The sequence below is a fragment of the Vigna unguiculata genome, chromosome 7, assembly GCF_037176805.1.
Source record: "Vigna unguiculata cultivar grain cowpea cultivar isolate G323 ecotype 2 chromosome 7, ASM3717680v1, whole genome shotgun sequence".
Classification (NCBI taxonomy): Eukaryota; Viridiplantae; Streptophyta; class Magnoliopsida; order Fabales; family Fabaceae; genus Vigna; species Vigna unguiculata.
In genome coordinates this window covers 33,767,341-33,781,704 of record NC_140798.1, presented here as the reverse complement: position 1 = coordinate 33,781,704, position 14,364 = coordinate 33,767,341, and the positions used below count along the sequence as shown (strand labels likewise).

The 14,364-nt window shown below is 32.1% G+C and overlaps 2 protein-coding genes across 5 annotated transcripts; both read left to right on the top strand.

Annotated features, from left to right (window-relative positions):
- The first annotated feature begins 1,187 nt into the window (after positions 1-1,187).
- LOC114191602 (uncharacterized) lies at positions 1,188-5,444 on the top strand. 2 transcript variants are annotated; one of them, XM_028080872.2, is made up of 8 exons: positions 1,188-1,783; positions 1,907-1,977; positions 2,070-2,151; positions 2,531-2,646; positions 2,733-2,909; positions 3,280-4,017; positions 4,694-4,771; positions 5,072-5,444. In XM_028080872.2, exons 1-8 carry the CDS (start codon positions 1,732-1,734, stop codon positions 5,180-5,182), a joined length of 1,425 nt encoding a protein of 474 aa, XP_027936673.2. In that variant the 5' UTR covers positions 1,188-1,731; the 3' UTR covers positions 5,183-5,444. The 2 variants fall into 2 exon arrangements, with proteins under 2 accessions (XP_027936673.2, XP_027936674.2); XM_028080873.2 differs by having other exon boundaries at positions 1,189-1,783; positions 2,733-2,903.
- A 296-nt stretch (positions 5,445-5,740) lies between these two features.
- On the top strand, positions 5,741-12,373 carry LOC114190529 (bifunctional 3-dehydroquinate dehydratase/shikimate dehydrogenase, chloroplastic-like). Of its 3 annotated transcripts, XM_085675929.1 has the most exons (12): positions 5,741-6,077; positions 6,169-6,230; positions 6,427-6,656; positions 6,732-6,837; positions 8,538-8,756; positions 10,358-10,704; positions 10,855-10,918; positions 11,007-11,115; positions 11,205-11,345; positions 11,442-11,590; positions 11,798-11,960; positions 12,047-12,373. In XM_085675929.1, the coding sequence occupies exons 2-12, from the start codon at positions 6,204-6,206 to the stop codon at positions 12,088-12,090; spliced, it is 1,599 nt and encodes a 532-aa protein (XP_085532055.1). In that variant the 5' UTR covers positions 5,741-6,077; positions 6,169-6,203; the 3' UTR covers positions 12,091-12,373. The 3 variants fall into 3 exon arrangements, with proteins under 3 accessions (XP_085532055.1, XP_027935255.1, XP_027935256.1); XM_028079454.2 differs by lacking the exon at positions 5,741-6,077 and having other exon boundaries at positions 6,084-6,230; XM_028079455.2 differs by lacking the exon at positions 5,741-6,077 and having other exon boundaries at positions 6,084-6,230; positions 6,417-6,656.
- The last annotated feature ends 1,991 nt before the right edge of the window (positions 12,374-14,364 follow it).

Genomic DNA, 14,364 nt, shown 5'->3' with positions numbered 1-14,364 from the left:
TAAAATATCCTTAGCTAGCTCGAAACAAAGGGGAGAACCTCTGTGTCCTTGCAGAGCTCTTACAATAGACCAAGGGAGGGAACAAGAAGCTGATTTTTTTTAAAAATGGAACACAATGATGGGGTTAGGGGCTGGAGAGGGGTATTGGGTCCCCTTATTGAGCCGATCTTAGGCCCACGAATGGCTAGGTCCAAACACTTATAAAACTGAAAGGAAATGGTAACTTACAAGATAAAAAAAATAAGAAAACTATACACTTCGAATGACATTTATTGTTAATAAAAAAAATGCACTACAACAATTTTATGACAATGTAATTATCATGGTTGGAACAGCAATAACTTTTTTGTATCCTTAAATGAATATTGTTGTATGTATTTATGTAGAGGTTATTCCACATTCAAAAGTTAAAGATTATCCACATTTTTTTTTTGATATGTTAAAACTTTGAAAAAAAAAAGATGTTACTCTATCAATTCAACAAAGCGAGATTTGGATGTTCATGGCCACAAAGGACACCAAAATCATTCTATAATAATAAACTAATAGATTTGAATTGCATAAACTATAATAAACTAAAGCATAGGAGGGATAGCTTTTTTGGAAGTTCCAACAGAGTTATACGAACCTTGACAACGGCACCACTTAAGCACCGTCCCAGAAGTTGATTGACCAAGAATAAAGGAAACGAAAACGTGCGTTCCATTCCATGCATCACCATCTTTTCAATTCTGTATTATTGAATCCATTTTCATGGAATAGGAGCCATGCTAGAAAATCAGACAAACTAGCTTAGCTCAAGGAATGGACAACAATGTTTACTAACCAGTCAACCAAGCCGAAAATTTATGAACAAATTTGAATCGTTAGCACAACAAAATTATCATTTTAAAAATTTCAAATATTTTTTATTTTTATTCACAAAAAGAAATATGTCTTCTTTAATTACACATTAAAGAAAATAAGAGTTTTAATTTTTTTAAGATCAAGGAAAAAAATATGTCAGCTGCACCGAGCCATGAGAAAGGAGCACGTAAATAAAAAGCAGCTCCGTGTCGGTAAAAGGTCACTACCATCAACGGCTTCCATAGAAGTCACTTTCTCTCACTGGAAAAAAGGCATAATTATTTTTCAAAAAATTAAAAAATAATTTATATTTATAATATTTCAACAAAAAGCCCTTTTGTTTTCCACTTCCCCCACCCCACCCAACTTCACTTTTTTCTTTCTCTCTTCTCTTCTGCAACTTAATAATCGATGCATTAATGGCTTTATCTGTCTACTACACTCTCCCTTTAGAAGAAGATCACGATTCACACGCTTATTCCCATTCAATGCATCCACTTCTGTTATCTCAACACAACCCTGCATAAAACAAAAAGAAAAAGAGAAATTCCCACCACCATATTCGGCCTAATTCCTGACACATCTTTCGCCTCTCTCTTTCTCCCATTCTTTAAACGCTGCCGTTTCTTCCCATTTTCCAGACTCGAAAAGCAACTTACACTAGTTCTTGCTGAATTTTTTTGACTTCGTGTGTGTGACCTGACCACAGTTTAATTGTTTTTTCCGTTTTCTGTTACGAGTTCAGTTGAGTTGACTCGTTGATCTGCCGGCGACTTGACTCGTTCCCCTCTTTTTCACTGTCTTCTGTGTCGAATCGAACGGCTTAACTGAAACACTGTCGTTCTAGGTGTCGATCTCGGCTTCGGTTACCCCTCGGGGACAATCATGAGTAAAGCTTCGATTCTCGAAATCGAACCCAAGGAACTCAAATTTATATGTGAGTGCATTTTCACATTTTTCGATTAGTTTTCGTGGCCATGCATGCTGATGATGCTGTTGAATCTGTTATTACTTGTGTTTGTGATGTTGAATAATATGCCGTGATCTTTTGCCTATGTAGTTGAATTGAAGAAGCAAAGTTCTTGCTCGGTTCGGTTAACTAATAACACCTTCGACTATGTGGCGTTCAAGGTCTGAACACCTTTCTTTTGTGCTTGTTGCTTGGGGCTAGGCGCAGGGCTGGACGGGGAGATTAATCATTTTGGTATTATTGATGTTCGCAGGTGAAAACGACGTCGCCTAAGAAATATTCGGTGCGTCCAAATGTTGGAGTCCTCGTGCCGAAAGCTACTTCTGAATTCATCGGTATAGCTTCGTCTTATGTGTGTTCTTGTTTGGTATTTTTCCCTTTTGAGATACTTGATTTGTCATTATATACATTAGTTAATCTCTCTCGAGAATAAGTTTAGTCATTGTGGTGAATTATTTTGGGATGGAGGCCTAATTGCCTGAATTTGGCACGACATAGTTTTCTTTGACTACTTATGTTGCTTTTCAATTTTAAATTGCTGTAATTGCAACCAGCTGTTTTTAGTGAAATTTTGTTTTTTCAAAGAATACTAGTTTTCCCAAAACAATAGCTGAAGATGAATCCTTAAATATGGAAATTAATTTTGGCATCGAAGTTTCTGTCCTCTTCCCCTCCCAAGTTCATTTTTTATTGTTTGCATTTGTCATCAAACAGTTACAATGCAAGCCCAAAAGGAAGCACCTGAAGATATGGTGTGCAAGGACAAGTTCTTAATCCAGGGCACAGTGGTTCCTGCCGAAACAACCACTGACGAAGTTACGTCTAGCCTGGTATGGATATTTAATAGTGTGTGATTTGGTACTATGGTAGATTTTATATTGATTCTATATTTTGACTTATTGTTTGGTAATGTCAGTTTGTTAAAGATGGAAGTAAATATATAGAAGAGAATAAGCTGAAGGTGACCCTGATCAGCCCACCCAATTCACCTGATCTCTCTCCTATTAATGGTGACTTCAAGAATGGTCTTGATCATGGAAAAGTTCAGATATATAGTAAAGATGAAACCCAATCGCCAGAGCCGATGGTCAGAGTAAACTTCACCGATACTTGGCCAAATTATTATCTTTTCTCAATTTGGTTTTCGAGATATTTGAAATCCGTGAGACTAGATAATTGAATTTCTTAGCTACATATTTTGAGGGTATTTTGGTTTTTATCTATGGATTGTTATTTTCATAATTTGAGAGGTGCATCGTTAGAGTTGCAAATTTTTATGTTTTGTTGTATCACTTTGGAAGCATTGTTTAAGCATGTTATTAAATTTCTTATTTTCTGGGAGCTGTTATCTCTGCTGTTTTTGGTAGTCTTTGTGCATGTAAGTATGATCAATTTTATGATTTTAATTCAAAAGTGTTGCGCAATTCATTCAAATGTTTTGTTCTACTCATTGTGTATGTCAGGTTCTCAAAAATCCAGTCATGGTTCATGAGGTATTAAAGCTAGAAGAGGATATGGAGTTGAGGCCAGATTATTATATGGGGTTGGACAATATGAAGGATGTAGAGGAGCCAAATGAAGAAGCCCAGTTAAAAGTGTCTAAAGATAAGGAGTTGAACATGGTAAAGGATGTAGAACTGAAACCACAAAAAAAGTTAGGGGTAGAAGTGTCAAAAGATGCGGATTTGAACAATGTAAAGAACGCAGAGGAGCTGAAACCAGATAAAGCAACACAGTTCAAAGTGTCTAATGTTATGGATTATAACAAAGCAAGGAATGCAGAAGAGCTGAAACCTGAGAAAGCAACAGAGTTGAAAGTGTCTAAAGTTCGGGATTTGAACAAAGTAAAGAATACAGAGGAGCTTAAACCAGAGAGTGCAGCTGGGTTGAAAGTGTCAGAAGTTAAGAATTTAAACCCAGTAAATTCGGTAAAGGAACTGAATCCAGAAACAGAGTTAAAAATGTCAAAAGATCTGGAGTTCAAAACAATAAACAATGTTGAGGAACCGAAGCCAGGAAACGTTGAAGAGTTAAAAATGTCAAAAGATATGGAGTTGAAAGCATTAAAGAATGTTGAGGAACTGAAACTAGAAAAAGAAGCCGAGTTAAGAGTTTCAAAGAGTATAGAGGAGCTCAAATTATTGAAAGCTATTGAAGAGATGAAGTTAAAGCTTGATGGACTTGAGTCAAAACTAAATGAGGTTTGGCATGCCACCATTCTTTATTGTTGAAACTGTTTATCTGCTTGCACGTGTGACATGCTTACTAGTAAGTTGCAAATTGAAGCAAATTTGGTTTATAAATTTTTTTATGATCAGATCAGGAGTTTGATTATTTTTATGCCTTCTCATGGCACATTTTGGGCTAGTTTTCATTCGAGAGGTTTGAAGAATGAAATATTTTTTAGACCCTTTTCAGTTTACTGAAATATTTATTAGATACTTGTTTTAAACTATATGGCTTCACAGATTTTTGTGTGATTGTATGCTTGATTGCTATTTACATTACTTTTTCCCTTCCTTTCATTTGATTGATTTGAGATCCACTACATTGTGTTTAACAAAATATAAGTTGGAATTAGAAAAACCAAAGGATACAGCCTGGCTGCTCTTTTTACTTTTTAATATACAGGGGTGCAATTCGTGTCATGATTAGGGTCACAAAATGGTATAACTGTATTAGCAGACTCTTACATTCTTCTTGACTTGATTAGTTTGGCATTTTTATATACTTTATTTTTTGAAAAGTGTTTTTTTTTGTTGCAAATAGCAATGGATCAATGGATCCTATGGGTTTCCTCATTAAAACGGGGCGAAAGTAATAGTGGGTCTTGAGAGGATATTGTTTCTTATTCCTTGTTTCTTATTTACTCTGCAGTCTGGAGTAACAATATCTAAGTTAACAGAGGAGAGGAGGCTCAGCAATCATGAGACAAAAATCTTGCAAGAAAAACTAGTAAGCTTGGGAGTCACTACTGTATAGTTTTATTACTAGTATTTATTGTGACCTTTATTAATTGGTTCTTGCCATAATTCCTGAGATGAATATAAGTCGTCTGCCATTCTGGAGTTTGAATTACTGTCGACACATATGATGCTTTGTCTTGAGAAAGTAATAATCAGTATTGTAAATTAGATATGTGTTGCTTTAGAATTATTCCCCGTGTACATGCATGAACTTTTGCAGTTTTATTCCGTTTGTTCTTTCAGGGTCAGTAGATTTCATTTCTTAATGGTGGTTTTATTCTTTTTGTAGGCAGATCTTATTAATAAAGGTCCAAGAAAAGTTCAAGTCGGATTCCCACTTTTATACGTCTGTATGGTGGCGCTTGTCTGTGTCTTCTTGGGATACCGTTTGCACTCGTAATACCGTCTGCAGGAAGCTACTAACATTTTGAATTTCCCTGAATTTTTTAATAGCAGAAGTTTAGGCATAAATCCACCTTATAAAATGTAAGTGGGGAATCTGTATACTTGACGGTCAGTGATATTCGATCTGATCTCTGTAGTCATAGTTCATAATCATGTCCGTCTCCTCATTTGTATATGCAAAGCTACTCAGGCGTACAAGTACAAATAATAAGATATGGCTGTCTGGTAGATAGATCACTTATGTTGATAGTAGAAAACTGAGTGTTGTGTACGCTCCTTGATATTTTCATTTGTTTCCACGTTGATCCATGTTTTCTCAGCGGCTCTGAGAAGTTTCCATGTGAAAAAAGGTTATTTATAATCACCTTACTTAAAGTGGAATACTTTTATTCCAAACAATATTTGTTTATCCTCCCAATATCATGATTGTGTTTGAGGCCGATGATTAACACCACCAACTCTGTAATATTAATAACCCCTGTTGAGGCCAATGATTAACACCGCCAACTCTATAATAATATTAATAACCGCTTCCTTCGTGGAAGTGAAATCTCGCAAGTCATACTGATTTAAACCTTAGAATAAGTAGAAGAAAATAAAAAGGTTATAATCCCAATTATGCACCTTCAATTTATCTACGGCGAGCACAGACATTTTGGTTATTTTTCTGACAACGCAATACGAGCCTACGGTTTTATGTTTAACATGCCATACATTATTTACTTTTTGTGTTTTGACATACACTACTTTAATCGCAAGCGTAATGAAATAGACAAAGGAGAAAGTAGTAGTTAATTTGAATAGCAATTATCTCTATGTATGGCATGTACCCCACGCGACACTCATCTTCTATAAATTATTCGCCTGAAGGAATAGTAGAAAGACGAAAGGTGGAACAGATGAACGAATGCAATATCTTCTCTTTCCCATTTGCCTATTTTTCTAAATAAACACATTTTCTTTCTTTCTTTTCCTCTGCAGCATAACACACTAGTTCAACCTCACTTCCTCGCCAAATGACGATCAGCAGCAGCAGCGCCCGGGTAATGATTTTCTTTTTCTTTCTTTCTTTAATAAAAAACGAAACTGCTCTGTACACATTCTCTGAAAGAAAATGAAATCAGTTTTTACTTGGAATAGGATTTATCCTTTATCTTAAAACTTGAAAATCGTATTCTTATCATTATCTATCGAATATGTATCTCACTGGATATATAATAACACGGTAGCCAAATCCAGTTCCAGTGCGACGCCGGAATTCGAAATGAAGGCAGAAGAAACTCAACACTGATTTGTGGTTCAACGACGGCAGAGACGGTGGAAGAAATGGTGTTTGAGATGGTGAAGGCAAAAGAATTGGGTGCTGACTTGGTAGAGGCTCGGTTGGATTTGTTGAAGGACTTCCACCCCACTCAACATCTTCCATTTCTTATCAATAACCGTCCTTTGCCCATTTTAATCAGCTATAGGTTCACAGCATTTTCTTTTCGTTAATTGTAGGTTTCAATTCTGAGTTGTGTAACTCATGCATGGTTTCGTTTCAGACCAATATGGGAAGGAGGAAAGTACGAGGGCGATGAAACCAAGCGACAAGAAGCCCTACGTCTAGCCATTGATTTGGAGTGTGAGTTTGTTGAAGTTGAGTTAAAGGTAATTTAATTACCTGCTATACTCTTTACCTACGCTGCAAAACTCAATAAATTCATCTGTCAAAATTTTGCTGCTGTTACGGATAATACTACCTAAAAACAATTGTTCCTTTAAGTTTCATTTATTTTACCGCAGACAATATTTTATTATGATTTATCATTTCATAGATACGCGTTTTATTATTAAATATTAAATACTAATAACATTATCTGAAGGAGTTTACATTTCTCTCTTTGTGAATATCGCAGCAGAGTCTTGGAACTACAAGTTTGTAAAGTAAATAGATAGGTGCATGCAAGTAACTCTAATATTATCATCGTGTATATAATTCCTTTTTTAATAATACAAATGCAATATATATATATATATATATATATATATATATATATATATATATATATATATATATATATATATATAATTATACTATCGTTATCAAACCAATTAGAATGATCCTAAACGTAACTTCAAATATAAATTACAAAAATTTACGATTTGATCACATGTAATAATCTATAATTGATACATTGTGTTTGCATTTAATCAAGTTCAAAGGAACATCGCATCAAACTAGAGGTGTCCGTGGAATGAATAATTTCAATTCAATGTAAAGCTAAATAATTGAATTGAAATTAAATTTAAATTTATATATATTTTTAGAGTAGCTTGGGTTTATATAGATTTAAATTTAAATAATTACATTATATTTTAAAATCAAATTCATATTTTAAAAAAAGTAGTTTGATATTTGTAAATTAATTTGATACCAATTTTTATTTCAAAATCAATTTTAAGTTCAAAAAAATTAAAATTATTATATATCTTCTAAATTTAAGTTTAGAGTAAAAATTTGTTGAAATCTTTCCGTATTTCATAAAGTTTATAGTTAATTAATAATTTATAGAAACGAATTAGTTTCTTTATATTTAATATAGATTTAGGTATAACGTTTGATGTGTCCCTAAATATAGGTATATATCACCTTCTAATCAGATTAAATGATGTGGAGTTTCTAATAAAGATCAAATGATTTAGAGTTTAGAACTAAAACATTAGCAAGACATGAATTAAATCTTTTAAAAATCTAATTCAAATGTTCTAAAAATCTAATCCAACTTTTTTCTAATAAATAATTGGAGTATATTTTAAATCCAAAGTAATAGGTAGAGTTGAACAAAATTAATCTAACTGCACTATATTATATTAAAAAATTGAATTATTTATAATAAAAATTGAACTGTACTGCTTTTGTTTCATTGTTCAATTTAACTACTCACCACGGTGACTTTTATTTTCTCTTTTCTCTTCCATCATCAAGTCCTATCTTATATATATAAGTTAAATCATGAATCAAATTTTTAGATGGATTAATAGATGTGTTTTTGTAAAAAAAAACACTCTTACCAAAGTAATAATATTTTCATTAAAGAATTTATTACACCTATTTAATTTTTTTTTCTTTTTACTATTCATTTCATATTTTCTTCCCTTGTTATAAAAATGTTGTATTAATTTTAGGTATAATTTCTTGTAACAACTTTTGCTATGTAACTTTCACCAACTTCAGTTTAGCGTAATTTTGTAAAATAAAAATTAATTCAGTTGAATTCAGACGATTTTTTTTTTTCACAATAGTTTTTAACATTACAGATTAATTAATTTTGTCCACCTCTATAAATAGGTGTGTTTGTGTATTGAAGGTGGTCCATGAGTTTTACAATGACATTGGATTGAAGAAAGCAGAGAGGGTGAAGATGATTGTGTCTTCACACAACTTGGAAAATACTCCATCTGTGGAGGAAATTGGTAACCTTGCTGCTACAATTCAATCTTCAGGGGCAGATATAGTGAAGATTGCTACAACTGCCTTAGACATCACGGATTCTGCACGTCTTCTCCAAGTCCTACTGCACTCTCAAGTAACTTCTCAATTTATCACTCTTCCTACATTCATTATTTATGTTTATCATAAATTCAATTTTAAATTTAAATTTTTTTACTTCTAAAATCTACTTTAAAAGGGTTTCATAAACAAGTTATTGTATTAGAACAAAATAAATGTATAGTTTTCTTAGAGTAAATCTAGATGTGGAATTGGTATTATAGTATTTTGTTTGTAAAAACATAGAAAAATATGAAAAATTTAGACTAAGAAGTTATTAATATTTGGGTTAAATATGTTTTTATCCCTCAAGTTTCAGTAAAATTTAGAATTAGTCTCTCTTCAAAACTTTTGACCAATTTAGTCATTTATTTTTAAAAATACGTGAATTTAGTCTTTTAAACAAATTTTGTTAAGTTTATCTAACATTTCAAACGCATTTCATAATAATATTTGAATTGTTTACACAGTTTGACACATTTTCGCTTTAATGTTAACTCAAATATTATCATAAAATGTGTTTAAAATGTCAAATAAACTTAACAAAATTTAGTAAGAAGGACTAAATTTACACATTTCTAAATATGGACTAATTAATATTTTATTAAAATATTCTATACAAAGAGCATAAATTATACTATATTACAATTCCTAATTTTATGGGTATAACAACATTAATTAAAGTTAAAAATCATAATCATAACAGTCTAATATCCAAAATGCAAACAATTTAAGGAGATCTCTACAAAAATAAGTCAAATATATGATTCAAACAACTCTTATGGTATCCTGTTCAACAAATTTATTCTTTCCTTAAATGGTTGTTTTTTTAGTATGATCTTAAAGTTTCAAATTTTATTTTTGGAAGAGCTTTTGTTAAAATATTTACATTTTTATCTTCGAATCAGCAATAAATTAGCTTGACTCTTCTTTCATTTTTCACATCTCATAAGAAAAAGAACTTAATATTAAAATGTTCAAGTAGAATTTAAGCCTGATATAAAACAATCCATCAAATGTTCGCATCTCTAAACAATGTCACACTTTTCACCAATGCATGTTTTCAGATGTAGAACAATTCACCAACATGAAAATGTATGACTCTCGTTTCATAATGTAACATTGTTGGTTGTGCTTGAAAAAGTAATATGCTCCTCTTGTGTTAGATTTAGAGAATTTTTAACCATGCTTAGGTTAAATTAACTAATAAGTTATGAATTATTTGAGATTTTTTAAATAAGTTTGTTTACTTTCAAGAGTCATAGATGAAATTCAAAATACTCTATAAACTTTGACAGAACTCTACATTAAGTATTCAATTACAAATGATTCAGAATACGTTTGAAAAAACTAAAGGTTGAGTGAGCGAAGTGTGTGAATGGACATCTGATATTTTGTAAATAACCAGCCAAACATGCACTAGTAAGTTTAGAAATCTGATAGTAGGTTAAATTCATAAGTAGTTCAGGTATTCACTGGCCAATTTATTTATGATAAAAAAAAGCATAACATCTGTTGGAAGTTCCTAGACTAAAAATAAGATCAATTGGTAATATATATAAGTGGATTTAAACATTATCTTATAAGTATCGGAAGTTTACATGAACTAAAAATAAGGTAAATTTGCAATAACCGTAGGTCCCAATGATAGGAATTGCAGTTGGAGAGAAGGGGATTTTGTCAAGGGTACTGTGCGCAAAATTTGGAGGATTTCTCACGTTTGGTTCAATTGAGGATGGTGCTGTATCAGCTTCTGAGCAACCAACTATCAAAGAATTGTTGGATTTATACAATTTTAGACACATTGGTGTTGACACTAAAGTACACGGTGTTATAGGAAATCCTATCAGTCACAGCAAAAGTCCTCATCTTTATAATGCAGCTTTCGAGTCTATGGGATTTGATGGAGTTTACTTGCCTTTCTTGGTCGATAATGTCTCAGATTTTCTCAGCACTTACTCATCTCTTGATTTTGTTGGATACAGGTATGATCATATCCTCCAAGATTCTTCTATTCTGTAACACAAAAATTTATGGTTTCAATCTCATGTGGCACAAAAATTTAGCAGGATCATGTAATGTAATGGTTTCAATCTCACGATTGCTAGTAATTCTTAGTTCTTTAACAAAAACAGTTACACGATTCCTCACAAGGTGGATGGACTTAGATGTTGTGATGAAGTCGATCCTATTGCTAAGGTACATACTATTTGACCTTAAGAAACCTCTGTCCATTTTTTCTATCATTTGAACTCAATTTAGCTTCCTAATCAAATCATTTTATCAGGAAATAGGAGCTATTAGCTGCATGATTAGGAGGCCAAGTGATGGAAAACTGATAGGTTATAATATGGATTATCTTGGGGCCATTGCAGCTATTGAGGAACGACTACAGGGTTTCTACATAAGTTTCTGTATTTTCTTTGAGGAAGGACTTTACAAGGTTTTGGTTTATTTATAGGCTTTTTGTTGCAATTGTTTGCAGATTCAAACGGAAGATCCATGTCTGGTTCACCTTTATATGGTAAACTGTTTGTGGTCATAGGAGCTGGTGGTGCAGGAAAGGCACTAGCTTTCGGTGGAAAACAAAAGGGTGCAAGAATAGTTGTTGCTAATCGTACATATTGTGAGAAAGTGTTGTTGGCTTAGTTTGATAATTCATTCCTTGCGATGAATGAAGATGAGGAGCAGCATAATCTGTTTATTTTCTCTTTGTTATCAGCCAAAGCCCAAGAACTTGCCAACAGAGTGGGAGGAAAAGCTATTACTTTATCTGAATTGGAGAACTTCCACCCAGAACAAGGCATGATTCTTGCAAATGCTACATCTGTTGGAATGGAACCAAAAATTCACGACTCACTCGTACCAAAGGTTTGGCGTTAGAGTTGCATATTCTGATATTGCCAGAAGTTACAATAAATTGCTCTAGAAAGTAACACTAACCATAGATTTTGAGAAGTTGGTTTCAAAAAATTGTTGAAATCAATTTCATAATACATAAGTGCAAACCTGCAAAGCTCACTTTAAAAATCGGTTTCATGTGGCATGATGCCGCATGATGTTTCGATGTTTTAACAGGAAGCGTTGAAACACTATTCCTTGGTCTTTGATGCCATTTACACACCAAAGTTGACAAGACTCCTTCGAGAAGCACGAGAAGTTGGTGCTGCCATCGTCTATGGTACAGAAATGTTCATCAATCAAGCCTTCGTGCAGTTTGAAAGGTTCACAAGGTTGTCAGGTTAGACAAGAACGAAAGAATGACAGTAGTAACAATTAATCAGCTTTTATCAAACTTTTTACATGAATTCACTGTATCTGTTACAGCTCCAAAGCAACTCATGAGGGATGTGCTGGCAAGAAATACCTGAGAATAAGATATATGAACATAAGGTACATGGAAAGGACTTGTGATCTGTTTTTAACCTTCACTCGCATCTAATGTGGGATTTTTGGTGAGAGGAACAAACTTAAGCAATTTGGTCGATTTCCCTCAAATGTATTAATTTAGATTTTGTTATAAAGTCTAATGTTAGAGTATTTGTCTATTTTAAAGATTGAAATTCTGTATGATTTTATCAATGTTAAAGTATTTAATTGTATCAGTTTACCATTCTCCCAAAGAGATAAGAAAACGAGATTTTGTTTTTGGAATTTCATTATTATTCTCACAAATATAACGACAATGTGTTAACCTCAAATTCCTTAACACAATATCATTAGAATAAAGGTATTGTTATCTCAATTTTGTTTTAAAAGACACGTGAGATAGAGGTGAAAGATATACAGAAGATATAATTATCAGTTAAGGTAAAATTATCCATCATTATCAACTTTGTGAATGTAAATAGCATTTTATTTATGTGTTATGGTGTCTTTACCAATAAAAGATTTGTATGATTATTTAAAACATGATTTTTATTTATTGTTTGCTTCTCTTAGTTACAATTTTAAAATTTTATGTAACTAATTGTGGATCTTTTCTTTTAAAAAAATATTTATATACCAATTTTTATTTTGAGGTAAGATAGATATGGTAAACTGTTGCTCCCCCGTCTTATTATTACAAAAAAAAAATAATCATATTTTGGCAATTTGACGTGCCGAGAAATAAAGATTCTCTTAAATAGGTATGGATAGCAACCTCTTAGCAATTACAAAATAGGTTTAATTATACCTTTAATTCCTATTCTGGAGTTAAAATCTCAAAATGATACCCAAATTTTTAAAAGTCTTAAAATGGTTCCCTTTTTTGTTGAAACGTCTCACGTTTGCCCTTCCCGTAAAGTCAAGGTTGACGCCGTTAGAGGAAATGCCACGTGTCAGTTCCTCGATTTTTTTAATTTTTTTATTAAATTTTTTTTAATTTTTTATTTTTTTTAATTTTTTTTATTAATTTTTTTAAAAGAATCAAAAAAATTGTCACGTGTCAAGCTGTCATCGTGCCACGTGGCAGTGACAGTGACACGTGTCAGTATTACGCCACGTGTCATTTTGTTAGTCTCAATTTGGTCCCTTTATTTTAATTTGTCTCAATTTAGTCCCAATTTTTGTAAAAATTAGCAATTTTGTCCCCCTTCAAATTGAAACAAAATTTAATTTTATATAAATGTTATACAAATATTTTTATTAAATTTAATATTTGTATTCAAATTGATATTTTTATTATATATTTTTAACATAGCTAAGTTTAGTTAAAATTATGTTTCACATTCAACTTTACTTAAAATTGTTTTAAAATTTTAAATTTATATGTGTTTTATTGTAACATGAACTAGGTAATTTATGAATTTTTTTCTATTAACATTATTTTCTATTAACAACTTTTAAACCATTTTAAATAAAGTTCAATGTAAAATATTAATTAAATGAACTTAATTTGGTTAAAAATATTTACTTGAAATATCAATTTTGATGGAAATATTTGTGTACATTTATACAGAAATTAAATTTGATTTCAATTTGGAGAGGGACAAAATTGATAATTTTTACAAAAATTGGGACTAAATTGAGACAAATTAAAATAAAGGGACCAAATTGAAACTAAGAAAATGACACGTGGTGTAATACTAACATGTGTCACTATCACTGCCACGTGGCACGATGACAGCTTGACACATGGCAATTTTTTTGATTTTTTTAAAAAAATTCAAAAAAAAATTAAAAATAAAAAAGAATTTAAAAAAATTCAAAAAAAAATTCAAAAAATCGAGGAACTGACACATGGCACTCCCTCTAACGGCGTCAACGTTGACTTAACGGCAAGGGCAAACGTGAGACGTTTCAACAAAAAAGGGGACCATTTTGAGACTTTTAAAAATTTGGGTACCATTTTGAGATTTTGACTCCAAAATGGGGATCAAAGGCATAATTAAACCTACAAAATATTATGTTTTAGAAACTATGACAACATAAGCTAAACCTACGCCGTCCATGCTCTCCTATGTCATCTAGAAGGTTAACAAAAGTCTTCCTTACTCTTTAAGGCTCTCTTTGCATGACCTTGATCTTCTAAAAGGTCAACCAAGACTCATTTCCACTTCAAAATTCGTCCAAGGCGTTGGACCAAACTCCAAGACCTTTATTCATCCATCTAAGTGCACCCCTTAGCAAGCTTTGGGTGTCAAAAGAGTAATTCTCATGTT